General features: G+C 36.6%; 1 protein-coding gene across 1 annotated transcript; it reads left to right on the plus strand.

Annotated features, from left to right (window-relative positions):
* Positions 1-12,421: 12,421 nt before the first annotated feature.
* On the plus strand, positions 12,422-12,826 carry LOC138881845 (uncharacterized). Its single transcript, XM_070162131.1, has one exon. It carries the CDS (start codon positions 12,422-12,424, stop codon positions 12,824-12,826), a length of 405 nt encoding a protein of 134 aa, XP_070018232.1.
* The last annotated feature ends 12,360 nt before the right edge of the window (positions 12,827-25,186 follow it).

A 25,186-nucleotide genomic window follows, 5' to 3' on the forward strand; every position in this document is an offset into this window, starting at 1 on the left:
AAATTTCCCAAGTATATTTTGACTGTATCTTGCCCTAATTCTTCTAAGTCGTTCCACCACATGCGTAAGCCCAAAGGAACTTTGTTTATAATGGCCTCAGATGAACTCTTACTCGTGCTCATTCTGCACACTTATTAAGGTGATTTTAGACGAAAGAAACAATATATGTATATATATACATGTGTATATATATATATATACATATATATATTTTATTATATATCATTATTGGCAAAAAACGGGGAGTTGGACCCGGTAGGGGTTGCCTACGTATCCCACATCCGGTGAGAATCAAACCGACGTAATTCGGGTAAGAAAATTATCTAAATCACGGGTTTTCTCAAAATCGAAAAATATTGGGACATTGCTTTTTCTTAAGTGAGAAACTCTTGAAAATCTTTTCATTTATTTTTCAAAATTCCCGTTATCACCCGCCGGTCAACATGCAAATTCGAAGAAAATTAAATGCGCTAACAGACAAGATGCCACATGATGGTCTTTTTGTTCCAGGTTGCTATTCCTAGACGGGCCCAACCCCTGTGTTGAGCCCCCTAAGTCAAATGCAACGTGATGCAAACAAGCGTTTTCCTACTAGGGATCCGGCATGAAGTTATGTTTTACTAAGCTTCAAACTGGGCTTTGTTCTAGACCTAGTTTACACGAGCGGACAACTCGAGTCGAGGAGGGGGCTACGTACCGGGGACCCGCGGGGTCGTCCAGCTTTGTAACTTATCCGAGCCTCTTTCTACTTGGGTATGACACTAACAGAATAGGGAGTCTCGACCAGTGAGCTTCTCCCTGAAGGTAAGAAGAGAAGGGTTTCGGCACAATTTATATATACAGTCAAATAACATCAAAGCGGTAACACGCATCATTTTGTACATGAAGCACATATCACATAAAAAATATCAGATAATAAATAAAGCCAAATAGAACAATTATTCTAAGCTCGAATTTCTAACCCTGAACCAACGGTTATGGGTTGATACTGTCCCCAGCAGAGTCGCCAGAGCTGTCACACCTCCTTTTTCCGCCCCAGGGAGTGGCGTAAGAGTTTTTTCCAATTAAAGGACAATCAAAACGAGATTTATTTATTTATTTCAGAGTCGCCACTTCGGAGATTTAGGGTGTCCCAAGTCACCAATTTAATCCTGAATCGAGGAAAAGAATGACTCCATATTACAGTCTGCGTACCAGAAATCCGGATAAGGAATTCTGTTAACCCGGGAGAAGGTGTTAGGCATTCCCGAGTTCCGTGGTTCTAGCACGGTCGCTCAACTGTCATATTCGGCTTATTTATCTGATTTTAAATACCATTATGAACCAATGTGCCAATTTTAACTTTTTACCGCTTTATTGTTATTATTTCAAAAGGATGTGAACATCGCTTAAAACATGTCCTTGGACTGCGTCACATGAAATGCACCCACAATCTGGAACATATTTTATTTGATGTTTTGGGATTTGGATCTGGGTCGCATGAAATGCACACCCCAAGTTTTAAGAAAGTAGATTATTAAACACGCACCTAAAGAGACTATCGTGTTATTATTTTAGGAAGGGCCGTGAAATTTGCTAAACGGCCCGTCCCGGAATCTAAGTATTTAATATATATTGAGGGCCCCTGCGATGTGTGATTTATTTGGCGAGGCTCGTCTCATTTTTATTTTAAAGGATAAACCTACAGTGACTACATTTCTTCTATTAAATTTGTCTCTAAAAATAAAAGGAAATTCCTTAATTAATTACAGGCTAAAAAAAGTCGAACTTATTAGTTATTAGTTTACGGCTAATGCAAATGGAAAATTGCGAACGAGTTTGTACGAAGAGAGATTGCTTCCGTTCTATATTCTATTATTTAATAACACTGGAACATGAGATTGACGCATAATAATATCGAAAGCAGATTAACTATTCTTCGATTGATTTAAACTAACATTTACTAGATGAAGAAGTTATACCTATGCAACCTTATTCATCGACGGGCATACATATGAGGTTCAGTTAATTATTCCACACATGCTTAACATTCAAAGGTGAAAAGACGGAAGCTGACCCTATCTAACTTAAGTGATACCGCTACATGTTTCATGCTTAACTACGCGATTTTTTATCTTTTTGCGATAATCCAAACTGCCTAGTATGCCTTTGAAATATACATTATCTACTGATGAGCTATGGTGAAACAAACGTGATTATTGCATTGACATTTTTAACCGACCCTCTGTGAAACCATTGTTGGCCGAATATCACTGCTACTCCGCTAGTTCTTTCTGATTAACATACAACGACAAATTACCGGGCCAAACTCTTATGGACTGAAAACTGTTTCATTACACAGTTTGAAGGCCAAACTTTACATGTCAAGCATACAAAGATGTTCTAAACCACAAACAGCAAAAATAAAAATAACTATGCTAAGTTCAGACTGCAATTCTTCTTATGCTCTTATTCATGCTCCAAATTCATCATTACACCAGTAAAATTAGAATGTGTACCTGGATGTTGGACAATAATAATGAGAAGAAGAATAATATCAGCAGCAGGCAACCAGACAGCAGCAATAAACAGCAACAGCAGTTCCACAACAATGACAAACCCACAGGTGGTCGAGCAATCAACCACCAATCCCAGAACAGAGTAGTAAACCAGCAGAAAACCCCAGAATATCCAATGCAATAGTGACAACAGTTCAATAATCACAACAAACTCGATGAACAACCAACAACGGCTTTAATAACAATAAGACCAAACTCAATCAACAACGTATAGAAGCCCAGATTACAGTAGTACTCTCACAGGGAAATCAGAATACCCTAACGAGATAGTAACAGGCCAACCCTTTAGAACTAAATAGTTTTGTTCTTCTCTGAACACTCAATAATTTTCCAGCTTATGCTTTCAATACTCACTGACCTCTCTCCCCCTTTTTTTTTTAGCTTGTGTCCTCCTCTATTTATCCTAGCATCAGCCCATTCAAAAACAGCCTGTTAGACCATTCAAACCCCCTCTCATGTTCTGCTGCTGTTTTTCTACTCAAAGATAAAATAAAACCCTTCCCATGAGATTTCCCTGACAAAACTATTTTCATTATTAAAATGCCTTATCATTTTATTAAACTAAACCAAACATGGGCAGCAGGAATGTATCCTGACAGCATATGATGTCCAATTGACCCTAATTCATTAAAGAACTACAAATTGCCATGCTTTTCTGATTTCCAGCCATTAAAGGCACTCAATATGTCATTAATTCCACTATTGGTCAATTAATTCCATTAGTCGAATCAATGTTTTAGTACCTTATTGTCAGCTCATCTTGACTTTAAGCATTTCAGAATTTTATAACCCTAAACCAAACCTTTAAAACCCCTGACCATTACTGTTTTATCCCAACTTCAACAAAAAATGAGATTCTGAACTTATGGGAGTTCAAATTCAACAACTATCCTAACTGAATTCCAACTATTGTATTATAGCTAACAAACCATTCACAGATAGTTTTCAAACAACCAGCTAATCGACAATGGTTCGATCAAATCATATGAAGTTATCAGGAATCAGGACATTTGAACATTCAGTCCTATGAAACTAATCGACGACGTTTATCTAATCGACTATATTAATTAAAACGTAGAACAATCAGTCGATTAAAAAGATAATACAAATACGGCATGAACTGTTCTTGACAAATTTGCATGATACAGGGAAAAACCAGGCATTATTGATTCGACGATGTTAATCATATTGAAATATGTATACTACTATACGGATTTATCACAACAGAATAAACAACTCAACCAAATAGAAGGTCTTATGGAGATGAAGAACAACTGACGACAGAAATCCCAAAATAAACAAACCAACTAAATAAAAATGCAGAAAAACTAATCTAGACTAAAATAGATAACAAAAGAGAGAAGTGAACAAACCAGAAAAGTTTTAACACGGATGACCCAGGCCCGAGCTTGATTTGCCCATTTGAGGTCAGACAAATCCTAACCGAGGTGTTCTCGAACGAGAACACTTCGATTAGGATTTACTAGACCCCAAACTTCCGTTTTTATCCAAACAAACCCCACAAATTCTTGTGTTCTAGGGTTCGATTCTTCAGATTTGGGGTTTTGGGATTTGTGGGTAGATTCAGACCAAACCAAGCCTGGTTTGGTCACGAGGAGGTCAAGGGAGTGTCTAGTGTGGATTTGGGTTGGTTTGGTGTAGGTCGAGGTCCGGCTCGAATCTTCAAATGAAGATTCGAGATGGTGGGGGAGGATTCAAGACCCACGGTTAGTGGATCTGTGTTCAGGGGGTTAAGGTGGTCCTAGGGTGTTAAGGTGGTGATCGCCGGCATCCTTGCCGTCGGGTTTATGGTGATGGGAAAAGGGGCGGTGCTAGGGTTTGAGAGGAGGGGGCTCTGGGACGATGGTGAATAGTGGGTGAAAAGGGGGGGTCTGGTTTGGGGCGTGGGGTGTTAGGTTAGGTTTATATATGGGATGGGTGGTTTAATCCTGGCCGTTGGATCAATCAAAATTGATGGCCAGGATTGGAGGAGCTTAACAATACGGTATCGTTTGGTTGAGTAGGGGGTCGGTTTAAGACGGGAATGGGTCGGGTCATGAGGGAAGCCAAAGACCGTTGGATCAATGTAGATGAACGGCTCAGATCAACTTTGCCCAAAACAGCGTCGTTCCGACCTAGCAGGGGCTGCATTGAACCGTTTGATTGCAACGAATCAACGGCTCAGATAGAGGCACAGATACAGCGTCGTTTGGGTTGTGCCTGGGCAGCCTGTGTTTGGACTGGGTCTGTGTTTTGGTTTTGGGCCTAACTTTGGGGCCCAATCCGATTTTTCACAACTCTCTTCTTTTCTTTAATTACCAAAATTAAACAAAACTCCTAAATAAATTGTAAAATAAAAAATAAAATAAAATTACACACATATTAGTTAACACCTATAATAATTAACACACAATTAAATAAAAAATCACTCCATGTCCAGAGACACACATGCATATATTTTTGATTTTCTTTTAACCAAATTATGGTTAATTAATTTCTAAATGTGCCATTAATTCCTAAATGCATGCAACATGTATTTTTATATTTTTGTTTACGGACAGAACGATTATCAAAATGTCACACATATTCTCAAAATTGTACCCCAAGGAAAATCTTTTTTTTTTTTGAATTATTTTGGGAGTAATTCTCATAGGGAGCAAAAATCACGTGCTTACAGTAGGCAAATTAGCTCAAGCACTAGGATTCAAGTTGGGTAATTACTCTCTCGAGGTTTAACCCTTTAATTGGGACTATCAATTCTCTTGAGTCCATCCCAATTCCTTGTTGGGTCAATTTTGGAGATTAGGCTCTCTTTCTCAAGAAGAGCCAAGTCAACTTAGCACAAATCAGTGTTTGCAATCACTAATTCATAGATTAAATCATAAAATTGACCCGAATAACAAACATCCATAGTCAATCTAACAATAGATGGCAACACCCATCAATTACCCACACTAAGGTTGAGCCACAACCCTAGCTAATGGGTTTAGCTACTCATGCTTGAAAGAGAAAATAGAGAAATAGATGAAGAACAAGACATATTAATTAAATGCTAAATTAAAATACAAGAATCTATCGTTAATTTGAAGCTAAGATGCCAAGAAATGGCTACAAATCAAGTTCCCACGAGCACAACTAAGTTCTGGATATATCTGATGACCTAAAAATGGTAAAATATTTTATTTATACTAGGCTAGAAAAACTGGATAAAAATACCCCTGCGGGGTCAGCACAGGCCGCATAAAATGGACCGCGGCCGCGCTAGGCTCTTGGACTTCAATTCTGGGCTCTCTGACTTGGGTTCCGTGAACCGCGTAGAATGGATCGCGGCCGCAGAGGCAACTGTCATGGTCCGCACAACCATGACCGCATTGGCATTTTGCCCCTCTCTGAATATCTCTTCCGCGGACCGCACAAAAAAGTAGTGCGGTCGCGGAACCTTCACTACAGACCGCACAATGTGTAATGCGGCCGCGTTGCCTAAGCCTAGTTTTTGTCATCTCTCTAAATCTCTTTTTCGCGGACCGCACAAAAAGGTAGTGCGCCTGCGGAACCTTCACCGCGGTCCCCATAGTATGGACTGCGGCCGCGTTGCTTGAAGCCTGATCTTGCCATCTCTCTGAATCACCTAGTGCGACCGCATTCCATTTTGTGCGGTCCGCACTAGGCTTGTTTGCCCTCAATTTACTTTGTCTTTGATACTTGAGCAAGTTTCACTCCTTTTAAGCCGATCTTTGACATTTCGTCACTTTGTCGATCAAAAGCACAACTTATGAGCTTTTGGGATTATTTTGTAACGATTTATAATCAAAGCATAGGCAAGAAGGAGCATGAAACTCGTTAAAATCCCTACTTATCAGCTGACAAGAGAAAGACTGGAAAAAATTGAAGTATGTACAGAAACAAGGTGTGAAATATGTGGTGGAAGTAAAGAAACAATCCAACATTTGTTCTTCGAATGTCAGTTTTCGAAGGAGTGTTTGAGAATTCTGTTGGACTGGCTAGGACTGGGGATAAAGGAACCAGTTATTGATGGCATGTGGAGAAGATTAACGAGAAATGTTAGAGGTAAAATGTGCAGGAAACTCAAAGTAGCAGTTATGGCAGCATTGGTGTACAAGATATGGCATGTCAGAAATGATGCAATATGGAACAACAAAGTATCACACCCAAAGGTGATCTGTAGGCAGATTCAACAGGAATGTAAAACTAGATTGAATATGCAAAGTGTATTGGGGAAAATCAAGTTAACATATGAAATTAATTATGTGCTAACATGTCAAGATACGTGGATCAATGAAAGAGTGACAGATGACAAAGAGTATTCGAAGAGACACGAGCCTTAATAAGTACGGGCATAGATTCAAGAAATTAGGAAGGAACAGTTACTCGGACCTCTTCGTAATTTGAAGAGACATCGGAGGAATAAACCTAGATAGCAAAAAGTACAGATACGTATTATCCGTAATTAATGAGCATCAATGATGGAAAACATTACAGAATCTTCATGAAACAGTTACGATTGCTAATTATAACGTTACATTAACACCATTAATTGCTCATAATGGCTCTGTTGTGAGAGGAAAGAAACGTATTGCTTAAAAATAGCTATAAAAGGAGAGGAATAAACATTTGTAAGGACACAGAATATTATTGGAATATACTGATTTACTTTGCCTTCTTTTACTTACTCGGCTATCGTTTAAGTCAATTCTTCTTATTTGTTCCTTACTTGATTATCAGTAACCCGAGTTCTTCTAAAATTAATTTTTGACTGAAATTCTTATTTTCTGGTTAAACAAATTGGTTCTGTCGCCGGGGATCTGATAATCTTTTACTTTCCAAATCAACTCTCTTGTCAAAATAATCATGTCGAATGTCAACAACAACATCCAACAAGATTTACAACACCAAGAAAATCAACAACGACAGGAGAATCAACAAGGTGATGGAACTCCAGTCCCATCGCCACGAAATTCTCCTCGACAATCCCGAGAGGGGACTCTTGACGGATCTGAATCGAATACGAATGATCAGTTCTAAAATAACTAAGCTATTGATGAAGCTTTGAAAATATTAATCGCCCAACAGGTTAGTAACGCTCTTCAAGCTTTTGCTAACCAGCTACCAGGTGTTGCACCACCAACACCTACTCCAAACAACAACACCGTGGAAAATCCTCGCTTAGGACTCGCTAACTTAGGTAGTAGAGGAACTCCTAGAGAATCTCGTGATGGAGGCTTAGGTAACCCAGTCAATTCTGATTTACAGAATTTAGTACTAACCTTGCAGAAACAGCTCAAGGAGCAGAGCGATAGCATAGAGCAAATACCTGGAGTGCCGCCCGTAATCAAGGAAATAGATATAGACAAATACTCACAACAACCTTGGAAGCCAAGTGTTGCTCCTCTACCAATTTCGAAGAAATTCAAAATGCCCGATATTCTGAAATACGATGGAACAACTGACCCACGGGATCACGTAACTACATTCACTACCGGCGTAAAGGGCAATTACTTGACCAAGCAAGAAATTGAATCAGTATTAGTCAAAAAATTCGGAGAAACACTCACTAAGGGAGTATTAACATGGTACTCTCTTTTACCCGAAAATTCTATAGATTCTTTTGTTGAGCTTGCAGATTCATTTATCAAAGCACACTCGGGAGCTCAAAAAGTTGAAAAAAGAATGGAGGACATTTTCAAAATAAAACAAGGAGGTACGAAGCTGCTCAGGGAATTCGTAGACAGATAACAGCGTGAAAGGATGATGTTGTCACGTGTACCTGATAACTGGGCGGTTATGGCATTTGCTAGTAATCTAAATGAAAAAAGGTCAGAAGCCACGAGGAGACTCAAGGAAAGTTTATGAGAATTTCCAGCAACAACTTGGAATAATATTTATAACAGATACCACACAAAGCTGCGGATACAAGAAGATACCATCATTCAGTCTCGAAAAGATGAAAGGGTAAGTTCAAGACAAGCCGAAACTGAAAAAAGGTCCGATAAAAATAGGTACGAGCTTTACATGGGACCAGTAGGAAGAGACTCGCGTTCAAAATAGGAAAACCCAAGGTACGATCATAGATCAAGAGATAGAGAGTCAGATTCATCATCAAGGTTTGGAAAAGAACGAAACACACGAGAGACGCGAGATGATGACAGAAGCTTGAAGGCAAAGATCGGCGGTTATAATTTTAATGTTAGCACATCCGAGTTGGTGGATGTTTTAAGGAGCATGGGAGACAAGGTACGTTGGCCAAAGGAAATGAGATCAAACCCGAATAGGCGAAATCCTGATTTTTGGTGTGAATTTCATAACGATCACGATCACAAAACGGCAGATTGTAGATTGTTGCAAGGTGAAGTTGAACATTTATTAAAACAAGGATATTTAACCGAATTATTTTGTGAAAAGGGAAAGCAAGCATATATGAAGAACAGGTAGGAGTCCCTAAAACCTCCTTCACCAAAAAGGACGGTTAATGTCATAAGTGGAGGAGAAGAGATCAATGGCGTAACATATACGACATCAAAGAAAGTGTCAAAAATTACAGTTACACACGGGAAGCGAGTTCGACAGGTTTTGGAAGAAGATAATATTACATTCGATGATACAGATGCAGATGGCGTGCTAACCCCGCATAATAATGCACTGGTATTATCTTTACTTGTACATGACACTAATGTGAAACGAGTTCTGATTGATCCAGGTAGTTCCGTGAATATCATTTTGTTAAGAGTGGTAAACGAGATGTAAGCTGATGATAAGCTGATACCCAATTCACACACCTTGTCTGGTTTTGACAACTCGAGCGTCGTAAAAAAAGGGGAGATAATACTCACCACATTCGCAGAAGGAGTGGTCAAAGATACAAAATTTAAGGTGGTAGAAATGGATATGGCTTACAATATGATTCTCGGCAGACCATGGATTCATGAAATGGACGATGTTCCATCTACCTTACATCAAGTTATCAAGTTTCCATCACAATGGGGGATACGACAAATCTGTGGCGACCAACAAGCTTCACGAAGCATTAATTCCGTGGCAGATTCAAACACAAAAAGTGACAAAATAGCAATCACAGAATGTAGTTGAGGACGCATCAACACGAACCTCAACTGAAGATGGACAAACAGATGTAGATTCGAGGCCCGATACTATTCAGGAACCAGAAGAAAATGAAAATATCAAAACAATGATCGAGGAACTGGAAGCTATGGAGCTATTTATACAATGGCCAGACAGAAAAGTCTATATTGGAACTAACCTCAGACCAGAAATGAAACATAAGTTGATTGAATTTTTAAAGGCTAATGCAGATTGTTTTGCTTGGTCCCATTCAGATATGACAGGTATACCACCGGAGGTAATGACTCACAAATTAAATGAAGATCCATCATACCCACCTGTCAAATAAAAGAAAAGGAAGCAAGGCTCCTTAAAAACCCGAGTGATTCAAGATGAGGTGCAAAAACTTTTAAATATTGGATCCATCTGCGAGGTAAAGTATCTAGATTGGTTGGCTAATACTGTTGTAGTACCTAAAAAGAATGGTAAGTGGCGAGTTTGTATAGATTATACTGATTTGAATAAAGCTTACCCTAAAGATTCTTTTCCATTACCACACATAGATCAACTAATTGATGCTACTGCACGGCATGAATTGTTAAGTTTTTTAGATGTCTATTCAGGATATAATTAGATTAAAATAGATCCTCTAGATGAAGAAAAAATGTCCTTCATCACAGACAGGGGACTTACTATTACAAAGTCATACCATTCGGTTTAAAGAATGTTGGGGCCACATACCAAAGGCTAGTGACCAAAATGTTCCAAGTACACTTAGGCAAAACCATGGAAGTGTACATAGATGATATGTTGGTCAAATCACAACAAACATGGGATCATATTCAGCACTTGACTGATATATTTCAGATTCTTCGCAAATTTAACATGAAGTTAAATCCTGAGAAATGTGCATTTGGCGTCTCATCAGGTAAGTTCTTGGGATTTCTTATTTCTAACCGTGGAGTTGAAGTAAATCATGCGCAGATTAAAGCTATTGAAGAAATTCCGGATATACTCACGAGCAAAAAAGAAGTACAAAGGCTGACAGGAAGAATAGCAGCCTTGGGCAAGTTTAATTCCAAGTCATTAGAAAAGTGCTTCAAATTCTTTTCAGTTTTAAAAAAGCAAAACCAATTTGAATGGTCTGAAGAATGTCAACAAGCGCTTAAAAATTTAAAGGCATACCTGTCAAATCCGCCATTGCTAGACAAACCAAAAGTTGGGGAGAAATTGCTTGTCTACCTTGCAGTTTCAGAAGTGGTGGTAAGTGTCGTATTAGTTCGAGAAGACCAAGGTAAACAATCACCGATTTATTATGTTAGCAAATCTTTGCTAGATGCTGAGACTCGATATCCTTATTTAGAGAAACTTGCATTAGCTTTGATTATGGCTTCTATGAAATTAAGACCTTATTTCCAATGTCATCCTATTTCTGTGGTAACTGCCTACCCCTTATGTAATGTATTGCATAAATAAGAGTTATCGGGAAGATTAGCCAAGTGGGCTATAGAACTAAGTGAATATGATATTACGTATCAGCCTAAAACTGCAATAAAGTCACAAGTTTTAGCAGATTTTGTGGCAGATTTTAGCCAAGGGATACAGTCGGAAGCAGAAAAAGAACTATAGATATTTAATGGATCTAATCCAGGTACATGGACCTTATTTACTGACGGGTCATGTAATGTAAAAGGAGCAGGTCTGGGCATTGTCCTGGTACCACCTACGAGTGAAACCATAAGACAAGCAATAAAATGACATCCAATCACTAATAATGAAGCAGAATATGAAGCTGTGATTGCAAGTTTGGAATTGGCACGAGAGCTCGGAATAGAGCAGGTCAAGCGACTCGCAGCTCGTAGTTAACCAGATGCATGGGACTTATACAGCTAGAGAGGCGAGGATGCAACAATACTTGGAAAAGGCACAAGATTTGGTCAGGCAATTTCAAACTTGGAAAGTTATATAGATACCAAGGGAAGAAAATTCCGAAGCATACGCTCTAGCTAATCTTGCATCTGCTACAGAAGTAACAAATGAAGAAAATGCTTCCGTGATTCATTTGTTTCATTCAGTATTTGATCAAGACAAAAATGAGGTAAATTACAATAATCTAACTTGGGACTGGAGGAACGAGATTGTCAACTTTTTGCATTATGGAATATTACCTGAAGAAAAGAAAAAGGCTCAAGCACTTCGCAAAAAAACTACTCATTACTGTTTAAATCAAGGCAATCTTTATCGAAAAATATTCAGTGGTCCTCTAGCAAGATGCCTCGGGCCTTCTCAAATGGAGTATGTGATGAGAGAAATACATGAGGGGCATTGTGGAAATCATGCTGGAGGAAGATCTTTGGTAAAACCCATGATTAGAGCCGGATATTATTGGCCAAAAATGGAGGAAGACGCGGAAAATTTTGTGGCAAAATGTGACAAGATATGGTAACAACATGCATCGACCAGCTGAATTATTGTATCCAGTCGTTGCACCATGGCCTTTTATGAAGTGGGGGATGGATATCGTAGGTCAACTACCACAAGTCAAAGGCAAAGTAAGATTTTTGTTAGTTCTCACTGACTATTTTACTAAGTGGGTAGAAGCGGGAGCTTTCAAACAGGTACGAGAAAAAGAGGTCAGAGACTTCATCTAGCGAAACATCATATGCCGATTCGGGGTGCCAAAGGAAATCGTATGTGATAATGGCCCTCAATTTATAGGTGCAAAAATCACGGAATTTTTTCAAAGTTGGCGAATTAAAAGGATTACCTCAATACCTTACCATCCGATGGGTAATGGACAAGATGAATCAACAAATAAAGTCATTATCAACAACTTGAAGAAAAGACTGGATGAATCTAAAGGCAATTGGCCAGAGGTACTACTTGGAGTCTTGTGGGCTTACCGAACAACAACAAAAACAAGTAGGGGAAAAACACCGTTTTCACTTGTATATGAAGATGAAGCCTTAATTTCAATCGAGATAGGGGAACCAAGTACGAGATATACTCAAGCTACTGAAGAATCGAATGAAGAAGAGATGCGGATAAACCTGGATTTACTTGAAGAAATGAGGGAAACTGCATTAATAAGGATGGCAGTGCAAAAACAAATTATTGAGCAGTATTACAATCGAAAAGCCCATCTCAGATACTTCAAGATTGGGTACTACGTACTCAAGAAATTTTTCTAATCCACAAGGGCAGCCAACGCAGGAAAGTTAAGTCCAAATTGGGAAGGGCCTTACAAGATTCATGGTATCGCAGGAAAAGGAGCATACGAGCTTGAAACATTGGATGGCAAGACTCTACCTTCAAATTAGAATGATGTTCATCTGAAGAGATACTACTTCTAAGGAAAGGAAATACCAACGGGCAGGTATCCCCACTCACGATTTTTATTTTTGAATTATTAAAATTTTACTAACGATTTTAGATGATAGGCAGAAAGCTAGTCCGTACTAAATGATGAATTACGACCTGAAAGACACGTGGAGAACATAATTCCCGGTCCAGGGTTACAATTATTCTGATGGAAATTTAAATGGGTTATGCAGCCTTCATCTAAAATCATACCTCCGAGTACCGTATGTTTTTCCTTTTCAGGAAAAGGACTGCATGGAAGGAATAATCAAGTTCTCGAGATTTCATACTTCAAAGCTCAAACACTTGGGGGACTAATATAATATACATATATCATATGTCTAATGAAGGCAAGGAAGGCTGAAACAAATAAATTTCAAGTCAAGCCTAAAGTCTACTAAATAAATATCAAGTTCTGAGCAAAGTCACGAGCCTAAAATGCAAGCCTGATCCAAAAGCCTGTGGAGAATACACTCGTGGATACAGATTTCAAAATCTTACAAATGTTTAGGTTAAAGGCAATATTTAGCTATGGGTCATAAAGAAACTCTTGGTTTTTCTTTTTAGCAAATCTGTTGTAAAGAAAATAGTTACGGAAGAGTAATAGAAGATATTTAAATATATATAAGATGTTATTTAAACTTGACAAAGTTCGAATGAAAACTTTATCAAAGTTATTTCAAGAAACATGTGTGTTCCTATTTCTCCTTTCCTATTTTTACACCATTATGAAGTTGAGACATATTCTTCATTAAGTGTCGTATATAAAAGGGCCTTCTTTTATAGTTCATGTTTGATTCAAAAATCCATGAAGTTAATTAAGCATTTCTAAAAGTGCAAAAAATCAAAAGGGTAAAGCAAACCAACCAATTAAAAAGCAAGACCTTGGACTTATAAAAAAGCAAGGCGAATTACTAAAAGAGTATAGCAGAAACTCGAGAGAATTAAGTTAAAATGAAAACTTTGTAATATTAAGTTTAAGCTAAGTATGAACTTAGTCATAAACTGATTGTCATTCTAGAAGCCCCGAAAAGGCCTGGGGACATACTGTTACCAAAAACATAACCCCCAAATGGGACCAGGGGTAATACCACCACACATTCCACCAAAAAGAAAAAAAAGAGTCAAACTTCACAAATAAACTTTCGCTGTGGAGAAGGTTCAGAAGAAGAGTTCAGGGCATCATCAGCAACAAAAGGCTTGATTTGGTCTGAAGGAGCTGGGACATCCACCGCACCAGGATCCGCTTCAATATTTTCGGGATATCAGCCATAGGTGAAGAAAAGCTTTGGCTTTGCTGAGTTTTTTCTATTGTCTCCTTAATCTTGGCTAACTCAACATCCAAGCTAAAACCTTCTTGGCTTACTTCTATAAGAGTATCATGGCCCGTGTTCAAAATAGCCCAACTAACTTCAACAGCAGCCCTATCCTCAAGAGCCTCGTAGTCTCTTTCCCAATGGTCAATTTCACTATTGAACTCCTCCCTCCCAGTTAAAACAACATTGTAAGAAGACTGCAAAGGGGCAAATGAACTCTCCAAAAACTTAAACTTGTAAGAAGACACTCGGAGATCTTGTTGGACCTGTGTGAGTATTTGAACAAGCTCACCAGCATAAACTTCTTTCTCATTTAGCAAAGCTTTAAGGCCTCTGATCTCTTCAGTAGATTTGGAGAGTTGTTCAGCAAAAGAAGAATCAAGGAGATTCTTTTCTTTGCCCGCCTGGTTGGAAGAAGCTTTTTCAACTGTCAATTCTGATGCCATGACTCTCAACCGGTGCTCTAAGGTACATTTGCTTTCTTCTAAAACTTCCATCTCAAGATGAAAACTTTCATATTATTCTTTCCAATTGTCTGCCTCAATTTGGTAATCATGCATCAATTACTATGTATGGGAAACCCTTTTCATCATTTCCGTACCGATGAGATTTATCTAAAAAAGGGGGTAAGAATCTTAGTAAAAGGAGAATGGAATAAAACATGAAAAGAAATTAATACCTTCAATGATGACTGCACGATATCATTCATCCAAGTCAAAGAACTGTGACTTTCTAGTTTGGACTTTTCAACCGAACCAATCAAAGGTTTCAACCATACGTCAGCTCAACCTGACTTTTTCAAAAGACTACCATCGGCAGGGACTTCAATGGTAATTTGCTTCATCACTCTACTTCTACTTGAAGAACCAACTTAAGTGCAAGAAATAGTATTAGTGGGGACTGTAGAGGAAGTCATAATAGCTTGAGGTGGGGCAAAACAACAGCAGTAGAAACAGGCAAAGAGCATTCCATTGGGATAGACGCGGGGAAAGACGCAAGAGGTACTTCATCAGACACCAAATCAAAAACTTCACTATCAAACCCACATGAAAAAAGTTGTTCATCAGAGTCACAAGCTGCCATAGGAGTATCATCGTCAGAACTCACTAAGGTGGCTTTAATATGCTCGATCACGAGAATAGAACGGGGAGGAGTAGCTTCGTCATTCGAAATAACGCGTCTTCTAGCTCGCGGCCTTCTAACCAAAGAACTTCCATCTCGTTCCTCTTCCTCCTCAGAATCCTGGGGTGCATCAGCTTTCCTTTTCGATGAAGAACTTAATATTATCTCCTGAGCTCTTGCCAAAGAAAGTATGGAAGTTGCGATTGACTCTACACTTACACCACGAATAGGAAACCCTGATAAAAAAGGGGTCAAATACATTCTAAAGGGAGGATGAACAAAAATAGAAAGAAGAAAGGAAAGTTTTTACCATGTGTCTTAACCTTCCAACCAAACCTGTTTGAAAGGTATTTCCAAGATCTAACCTCCATCAGAGCGATGATCAACAATTTCTCTACCCAACCACGGAAATTGGGAATCTCTTCAACAGTTCCCATGGTTGCTGAAAAAAGAGAGGTGAAACGGTCACGGGAAGAACAAACCCTTTCTTAAAAAGGAAAAAAGGGGGGAAAAGAGAAAAAAGAAAGTTGTAAAGAAAACTTACATGCAAAATTCCACTTTTCAGGGAATGGTATATTTTCTTCACCTACTAACCCTACAGTAGGAGCATCAATAAATCTGGCATACCAGCCATGGTCCTTGTCATCCTCAGGGCTGACTAAAATCCTCTTACTCATTGCCACCAAAGTAAAGATCCCATGTCGGAACAACTTAGGGGAGTAAAGGTGGATCAGATAAAAAAAAGTAAAAAGCAATTGAGCCAAGTTAGCCAAGTACCTTAAATAAGCAACAACCCTCCACACAATAGGGCCAATTTGTCCTAAACAAACATTGAAAAACCGAAAGAACTCGATGATAACAGGATCAATGGGGGGTCTAAAATTCAGTGTAAAGGGATATGTATACACGAAAGAAAAGCCAACCTTGAAGGACGTGATCCTTTGATTTGTATTAGGAATTATGATTGGGAAGTCAAATTTCCAATGACAATCTCTATGAACAACAGAGATCAAACCTTCAATAATCTGAGAAGGGTAAACATCAGCACGATCAAGAGAGGACATAGAAGAAACCTGATTCTTAATCGACTCTCTATCAGTATAAAAAAGAAAGTTCAAAGGGGATAATTTTGTCTACTATGGATTCACGAATTGGTTCATTAGAGTCCCTACTTCTGGCAGAAGATCTATGTAGAAGAGAACCCCTAGTTCTAGAAGAAGAAGGAGGAATAGAACTAGGTGGAGGTAAAGAAGCACCTCGAATAGATGATGATCCTAAACTGCGTAATCTTCCCCCTTTTCTGCTTCTAATAGGAGCAAGGGGAAGTTCATCAACAATAGGAACTTTTTGGGGATTAGGGTTAGAAGAATACATAGCTGTACGAGGAAGAAGACAAGAATGAATATTCAAAGATGGAAAACTTTTATGAGAAAGAAAAAGACAAAGGTTATATTTGTGCTCAGAAGCAACCGTCAAACAAAAAGGTAATGATGGGAACGTCATGATGAAAACTGTCACTTCGTGATTGATGTAAGCCGTAAAAAAGCCTTAAAAGGTGTTGAAGGGTTTCAGAACCAATCAAACGTCACCACGTGTCATATGCATTAAATGGAAGTGACATGCGAAGCGTTAGTTCTGCATAAGGTATAATGATATGTAGAATGACGGCAAAAATTCCTGCTTTAATAAGATCCACTTCCCAAATGTTCAATTGATGAATAAATGGCAAGTAGGGGGACTATCTGTATTGGAAAAAATCAAGTTAACATATGGAATTAATTATGTGCTGACATGTCAAGACACGTGGATCAACGAAAGAGTGACAGATGGCAAAGAGTATTCGAAGAAACACAAGCCTTAATAAATACGGGCATAGATTCAAGAAAACAGGAAGGAACGGTTACTCGGACCTCTTGGTAATTTGAAGAGATATCGGAGGAATGAACCTAGATAGCAAAAAGTACATATACGTATTATCCGTAATTAATGAGCATCAATGATGGAAAACGTTACAGAATCTTCACGAAACAGTTACGATTGCTAATTATAACGTTACATTAACACCATTAATTGGTCATAATGGCTCTGTTGTGAGAGGAAAGAAACGTATTACTTAGAAATAGCTATAAAAGGAGAAGAATAAACATTTGTAAGGACACAGAATATTATTGGAATAAACTGATTTACTTTGCTTTCTTTTACTTACTCAGCTATCATTTAAGTCAATTCTTCTTATTTGTTCCTTACTTGATTATCAGTAACCCGAGTTCTTCTAAAATTAAGCTTTGACCGAAATTTTTATTTTCTAGTTAAACACAAAGTACTAAAAAAAAGAGGGGAAATATAGAAGAAAATGGATAGAGGAATTGTTTTTTAGCATAACATAGAGGGATGATAGATAGGGGAATTTTGCGGCTAGAAGCAATTTACTTCTAGTCTGTACAGCTTTAAAGAAAATATATAATTGGTTGGTCGAGAGATTAATAATATTTTTTTACACCAAAACAAAAATATTACAAAAAAATAAAGAACCTTTATATGTTGCTATATTTGTAAGGCTATATATTACCCAAAGTGGAAAATAGAAAAAACTAGTCAAAAAACATCCTTTTCACATACATGAATTTCTTTTTCTTGAATTTATATTGGGATAACCTAACTTATCCCTTTAGCTTGCGTAGCTATATTATTAAATTTAAATAGAAAGAATTACGTATTTAATCACTTGGCACATCATCCCAACTAAAAATAGCTTGGGTTTGAAGTTTTTATCTGGTTTGGCCCAGATTGTATATAATTTGAAAGAAACTTTTCAGTCTTTAGCCATTATTAAAGACATACTTCTAGGTTTTTTTTTCTTTTCTTCTTTCTTCTTTCCCAGCATACTCAATCTCTCTTCACTCGCCTCTCTCTTCTTTCTCCCTAAAATTACAGATTTATTTGTACATACTCGTGATAATCCTCGCATTCTATATTAATTAGATTTCGATTTTTGAGTTAACTGACAAGAAGAGGTTCAGGAACCACAATAAATTTGGCATATCAGTCCAAAAACTATCATATCTGGCCTAAAACTATCAGATCTTGCCTAAAAGAGTATCTCCGACGACCTCGTCTCATATTTTCTTATTTCTCTTAGTTTTTGTTTCATCCTTTGCTACTGGTGAAGCCCAGATTCAAATGCCAAAACCTCGCCGGAAAATTCAACACCAGCAACCACCGAAAATTGTAATGTGGTGATGGACAGAAGGTGTTTTCTAGCGTAAATTTGTATAGGTGGTGTTTATACACACTTATACAATATTGTATAAATATGTATAAGTGTGTATATATATATATGCTTACAATATTGTATAAATTAGATATATTTTTAATGTATAAGTGTATATATACATTGTACGTGTATAATAGGCATCCATGGATGTTTGACACTTTCTTCTTCTTTTTTTTCTTTGTCTTATTTTTCTGATATACATTATTAGAGATTATATATACAAGTTTATACAAAGTTATACATCATTATACATGTAATGTACATGTGCAGTTAAATATAAAATTAAAATTTTATATGTTCAATCTATGTATAAATCGACTTTTCTTGTTGATTAATTTGCAAAATCATGAACGTGCAATAATTTTTTCAATTCTTATTTTTTATTTATGCTATTTGCAACTTGGAAAAGAAGAAAATTTAAGGTTTTCAAGTTGCATTATATATGAATTTGAATTTTTTGTAGCTGGAATAGAAATATATACAAACTTGGGGAAGAAGAATAAAAAATCACCGAATTTTCGTACTTGAAGATCTGCAGAATAAAAAGGAAAAAGAAAAAAATGCTTATTTTTCAAAGTTTAGCCTATTTTTTACTGGTCTACAGATTTGAAAATTATAACTGGGTTATTTTGCTGCAATGTATATAGGTGTACTGTATTTTTGTGTAATTCTATTATTTTGGGTTAACCTAGCTCATGGCCCTTAATTAGCTTGTCCTTTTCTTTTCCATGGAAATAAATTAATCGTCATTTTTCAATCTGATTATAAGAGCTACAGGCTTCAACTAAATAGAGAAATAGAGCACAACTAGTAGAAAACTATTGCCCACTTAAAAATACAATTTATTGAGGTTAGCTTTCCTAACTATCTAATAAACAAATTTATTCAAGATAGCTAGCTAGTAAATGGGGCTAGTATATACAGCATTGCTCGATAAATGGGACTAAAGTAATTGATTCTATTTGATTGTTGCCTTTTAAAATAGAATCTTGATCACGAAAGAATATAGTGGGATAAATAAAATTCTTTCACTTTTCAAAGTGTAGCATTCGAGCTCAAAAAAAAGAAGAAGAATTAAATGATCGGACATGTTTTCCTTTAAATGAGCCGTACATGACACGATTTGGAACTAGTTAGATCGACAAATTCGAATATCAAATGGTTAAATAAAAAAAATTAGATCGACAAATTCGAATACCAAATGGTTAAATAAAAAAAATTAGGCACATCCATTGCAATTGGAGGATAGGCTGCTTTGAGCAGTTAGTTCACATTTTCCTTCGAACTTACAAGTACAAGAAATAAATACTACTCCTTAGTATTTGATTACAAAACTTAATGCAGAAATTAAATTCCCCTACACAAAGGATCTATTTTGAAAAAAGACTTCCTTTTATTCAAAAGTTAAAGTTAAACTTACAAAATGCAGATTAGTAAAAACTTTATAACTATGAGCGTTTCAATCATGCTTAAACAGATAACATATGAATGATGAGGAAATTGTTACAATAATCCTTTTTAAACCTATCTATTTCAATGTAATATTCTAATTCCAAACTTAATACTCATACCTACTTACAACATGTTTGGATGGTTGTTACTTATTGTATTATATCATATTGTTACAATAAATACAACATCTATTTTAATTGTTACTTAAATTTTTTTTGTATTATATCGTTAAATCTGTTATTTGCGTAACGATGAAAAATGTCACTTTATATAAAGATCAATTGGTGTATTATTTTTTCTCTCATCTTGTCATTCCTTATTATTAAATAATTCTATTTTATCTTTTACCCTGCCTTTTTATATAATAGTTCTAACATGGTATCCTATTTTTTCTTTGTAATATTGCAAGTTTATTTCTTATATTGCTGGTGCATAATATCATGAAATAACTGTATAGGGTAAAATATAATATGACACGTGGTCATCTAAAGGAAAGACACGTGGAACCCAAGACGGGGATGGCCGAAGACCGAACACAGCTATTCCATTTGTCACCGGAAGGGATAACGCTCATAAAGGTGTATTAAATATTTTGCGCCCGGTAGCATTTAATAAAGAATATTCTACAATATTAAGAACGACTGCCCGTTACAGAGAATTTGAGATTTATGTTCACTGTTACATCTTCATCAATGACCCTCATGATTGACATTAAAGGAGGACATGATCCTCGGACCTCCTTCCCTTGACACAGCTATAAATAGTGAGTCCGGTTATCATTATAAAGGACACGAAGTTTCTGGATAACTTACTCTACATTCTATACAAAGCTTAATACTATTTTACTTTCTTGCTTTTGATCTCATCATTGCTATGCCTGGAAACTTTGTTCCCGAAACTGTCATTTCTGCAATTTCATCTACATTCTGAGGTTAAGTATTGTATAATTCTTTAATTATTTTATTATTTTAGGATCAAATAAGTCCACTTGTTTAGAAACAACGTATAAATTCAACTGTACTATTTTACAGGTAAACAACAACGATAAATAAATACAATCTATTTAAATATTATATTCATAAAAATAATACACCTACAACTAACAACCATATAGAAGGAATATCAATTTTTGGAAATAGCGAAAAATCCTCCTCTCAAAGAGAACCTCAACTTTACCATTATAGCAAGCTCTGTATAATATTTTTATTATTGAAAATGATGTATAACAAAAGTCTACTCATTTAAAGGAAAAGAACAAATAAAACCAACAGAAAGGAAACAGGAAAAGGATAGCTAAGACAATGAAGCGGAAGTCTAATTCCACACCAACCACTTACGATGCACGTGACTTTTCCGCTATACGACTAATATTTCGATACTCCCACACGACGACTCCATCATATCCACGCTTCTGCTTTCCCCGTGTAACTCACGCGCCGGTGTACACTTCTGCGGACATTCCAAGGTTTGCTAGTCAGCATCTATTGGAACTAGTGTTTTTTTGTGTTTGTGTTTCAGTATCCGCATTGAAATCCGAGGTAAGTATTCTCTGCCAAGGATGAACTAGTTCATTTTATGGGCACTCTTTGTTCCTTCTTTAAATATATGTTCTAGATAGAATAATATTCTCTTATATTTAATAAGTAATTTAATTTAATATCAAGTTTTTGATTTTGTATGTTGTCATATATGTTCTTGATGTCATTATTTTATAGTCATAACAATATTATGTCTTTTCTTAGATTACAAATTTTAAGATTCGTTCTTTCTATTTTAAATTTGGTGTTCAGTAGAAAAGATTCACGTAAAATAAATGGTGGGAGTAATAATTTGTCTTCCATTTTGTATGGCACCTTGTTGTTTATTTTTTTTTTCAAAAAAGTATGTAACATCTTTTTATATTTAAAAGGCAAAAAAGCCTCCTAGCCACTTGAACTTGCACCCGATTATCATGCCGGTAAATAAACTTTCAAAATTCCCATATAAACACTTCAACTCGAAAATAAGTTAACTAACAAACACATCCGACAGTTGAATCCTAGCGTGTGCATTACAATTTCACAAACGTGGCAATCCAGTCAGCAATAAACGAATTAAAACCTGTCACATGTAAGGCACGAAAACACACTAAGCACCGACTATTTCCCATTCATTTTAACCTCAAGACCCTAAAACACTCAAAATTAATTTCATTTTCAGTCGCCTCTCTCTCATAGAACTCTACATTTTCAATCGTCTACTCAAATAGAGTGAACGATTGTCATAGGACTTTCCGTCCATTAGATCATGATCTGCACATTGTATTTTTTTTCTTCAAAATCGGTCCCAAAAGAAGAATCTGAGTGTTTCGTGTACCGTCGATTTCTCCTTCACCAGAAACATAGAAGTCATCCAAGGTCTGATTGTAATCTTTCATGAAATTTCTAGTTGTTTTCTTGGGTTTTTATGCGTTAATGAAGTTGGTCATGATGGATATATTTTGTATGCATGCAATGGTTCTTTCATTATTTAAGGTTTAATATTAGGACTTTTGTGGAATAACATACTAAATTCTTATTTTTTTTCCTCTGAATTTTGTCAGTTCCATGGCTGATTTGGCATATAGGGCTAAAAAATGAGGGTTTTTTTATCATATCGAAATTTTTTATCTCTTAAAGTGATAAATAATGGTTCTTTGCCGCATTTGCTTGTTGTTTTTCAAAGACATATTCAGACAATATTGTCTTTTTCTTTTGAATATTTTACTGATTTAACTTATCTTATCTTATTTTTATAGGTGCAATGAGGTAGGATGGTTGTTCTTGTGAAATTACAATTTCACTATCACGGACAACCGGTAGCTAGCCTATTAGTGAGGTATGAAAACGGTATAACATGACCTACTATTATAATTGTTGACACTGATGAACTGCATGTTATTCAATTCAACAAATGGATAGATGATACAGGATACTTAGGTGTGGAGAAATTTGCATGTCAAGTCAATTAAAAAGGAGCATTTCGATTTATTAAGTATGATGCTGATGTGTTAAAATTCTGCAAAGATCTTCATGATGGGGATTTTATTGATGTTTATTTATGTCACACTGTTAATATGCTATGTGTTGATAATGAATTGGATGAAATGTTAAGTAGTAGTGTGGAACCCAGTTATATTCCATATGACCAAACAATTGGCTTTAGTGAAGTGCCACAAAGGCAAACAAGTAGAGCTAATGCTAGGGCAACAAACTCACATACGAATGATATAAATAGTGGTTGTTTCACTGAGGGGAGGGTAAAGGGAGTGCTGCTGATATAGAAGAGTCTACTGAGGATGAATGGGAGTTCTACAACTTTCATCTAGCTATAGATTCAGATTGTGATGAATTTGAGAGCAATTTTGAGAGTGAGGATGCTGAATATGAGGGCGTTTTTGCTGATGAGGATACAGATGAGTCACTTTATGATGCTGATGAAGATGTTGTTGGAGAGACATGTGATATAGAAAGGTAACCTTGTTGCTGCTAGACAGACCAAAGTAAATTAGAAGAATTTGAAAGAGAGATCTAGTGATGTTAATGTAGATGAGCTACCTAGTGGCCCAGTAGGTATTGACCCTAGATTTGAAAATATTTACAAGGATAAGTCTGCTAAATATGCTAGAAAATTGGGAGGGGATGAGCAATACCTAGACAGTTCAGATCCAGGGAGTGAGGATAGTACTGATAATGATGTAGATGCAGATGATGAGGTGCAGAACCTTCCTCCAAGAAGATACAGTAAAAAGGTCTACTTTGACCCTAAATGTAAGAAAATTATTTTCCAACTATGAATGGTCTTTGAAAATAATAGAAAATTTAGATCTGATTTACAAGACTATGTTGTACAGAGGAGAGTTCAGTTAAAGTTGAGGCCAAATGAGAGGAATAGGGTCAGGACAACATATTTGAACTCTAGTAGATGTAGATGGCATATTTTAGGCAATTTATAAGGCCACACATAGAACTTCATTGTTAACACCTGCTACCCTGTTCGTTCATGCTTCCCAGTCACAAGGAACAAGCTTGCTGACACAGCTTGGATAGTTAAACATTACAAAGATAAGATCATTAATCAGCTTACATAAAGCTCAAGAAGTTGCAAGAGTTGATAAGGACTAAGTATGGTGCGTATGTAGGAAAAACAATATGTGCCAGAACTAGACAAAAGGTAATGGGTAAGTATTTACGTGATTACAAATGGAGTTTTCTAAGATTTATCATTATGTTGACATAATAAGAACTACTAACCCTGGCAATACTGTTACGGCGAGGACTTTAAAAGAAATAGAACTTGGTAAAGAGGTCTTTGTAGGGATATATATATTATCTACATGCTTTGAAAACAGGTTGGTAAGAAGGGTGTAGAAATATAATTGGCTTTGATGGTGTATTTTTGAAGGGAGTGTGTAAATATGAGCTATTGTCATGTATTGCTAAGGATGGTAATAATCAGATGTACCATGTTGCTTGGGTAGTGGTTGAGAAAGAGACCAAGAACAGTTGGCCATGGTTTTTTTTAGGTGTCTAATGGAGGACTTAAAACTGACAGAATCTGAAGGTGAAGGACTAACAATTATGTCTGATATGTAGAAGGTATATGTATTGTTTTAATCTCGTTTTTTACTTTAATACTTAAACTTGCATTATATGAACTCTAACAATGTATTTTTATTGTTCAAGGAACTTGTTCGTTGTATCTGAATTAATGCCAAATGTTGAGTATAGAATGTGTGCAACGCACATATAGAGCAACTAGAAGAAAACCTGGAGTGGTGAGGAAAGAAGGAAGAAATTCTGGGATTGTGCAAGAGATTCATTTGAAGCATTTTTAAAGGATAACTAGATGAGTTGGCAGAATTGGGTGACAATAAGATAATAGAAGACTTGCTTAGATATCCCAAACAGTCATGGTACATGGCCTTTTTTAAAGACTATAGTAAGTGTGATGTTGTGCAGAACAACATGTGTGATACCTTAAACTATTGGATACTTACTTCTAGGCAC

This window comes from Nicotiana sylvestris, chromosome 11, assembly GCF_000393655.2.
Source record: "Nicotiana sylvestris chromosome 11, ASM39365v2, whole genome shotgun sequence".
Taxonomy (NCBI): Eukaryota; Viridiplantae; Streptophyta; class Magnoliopsida; order Solanales; family Solanaceae; genus Nicotiana; species Nicotiana sylvestris.

What these genes read in the sequence shown, in the direction of transcription:
- LOC138881845 (XM_070162131.1), top strand. Translation starts at nt 12,422, where the DNA reads ATGGGTAATGGACAAGATGAATCAACAAATAAAGTCATTATCAACAAC.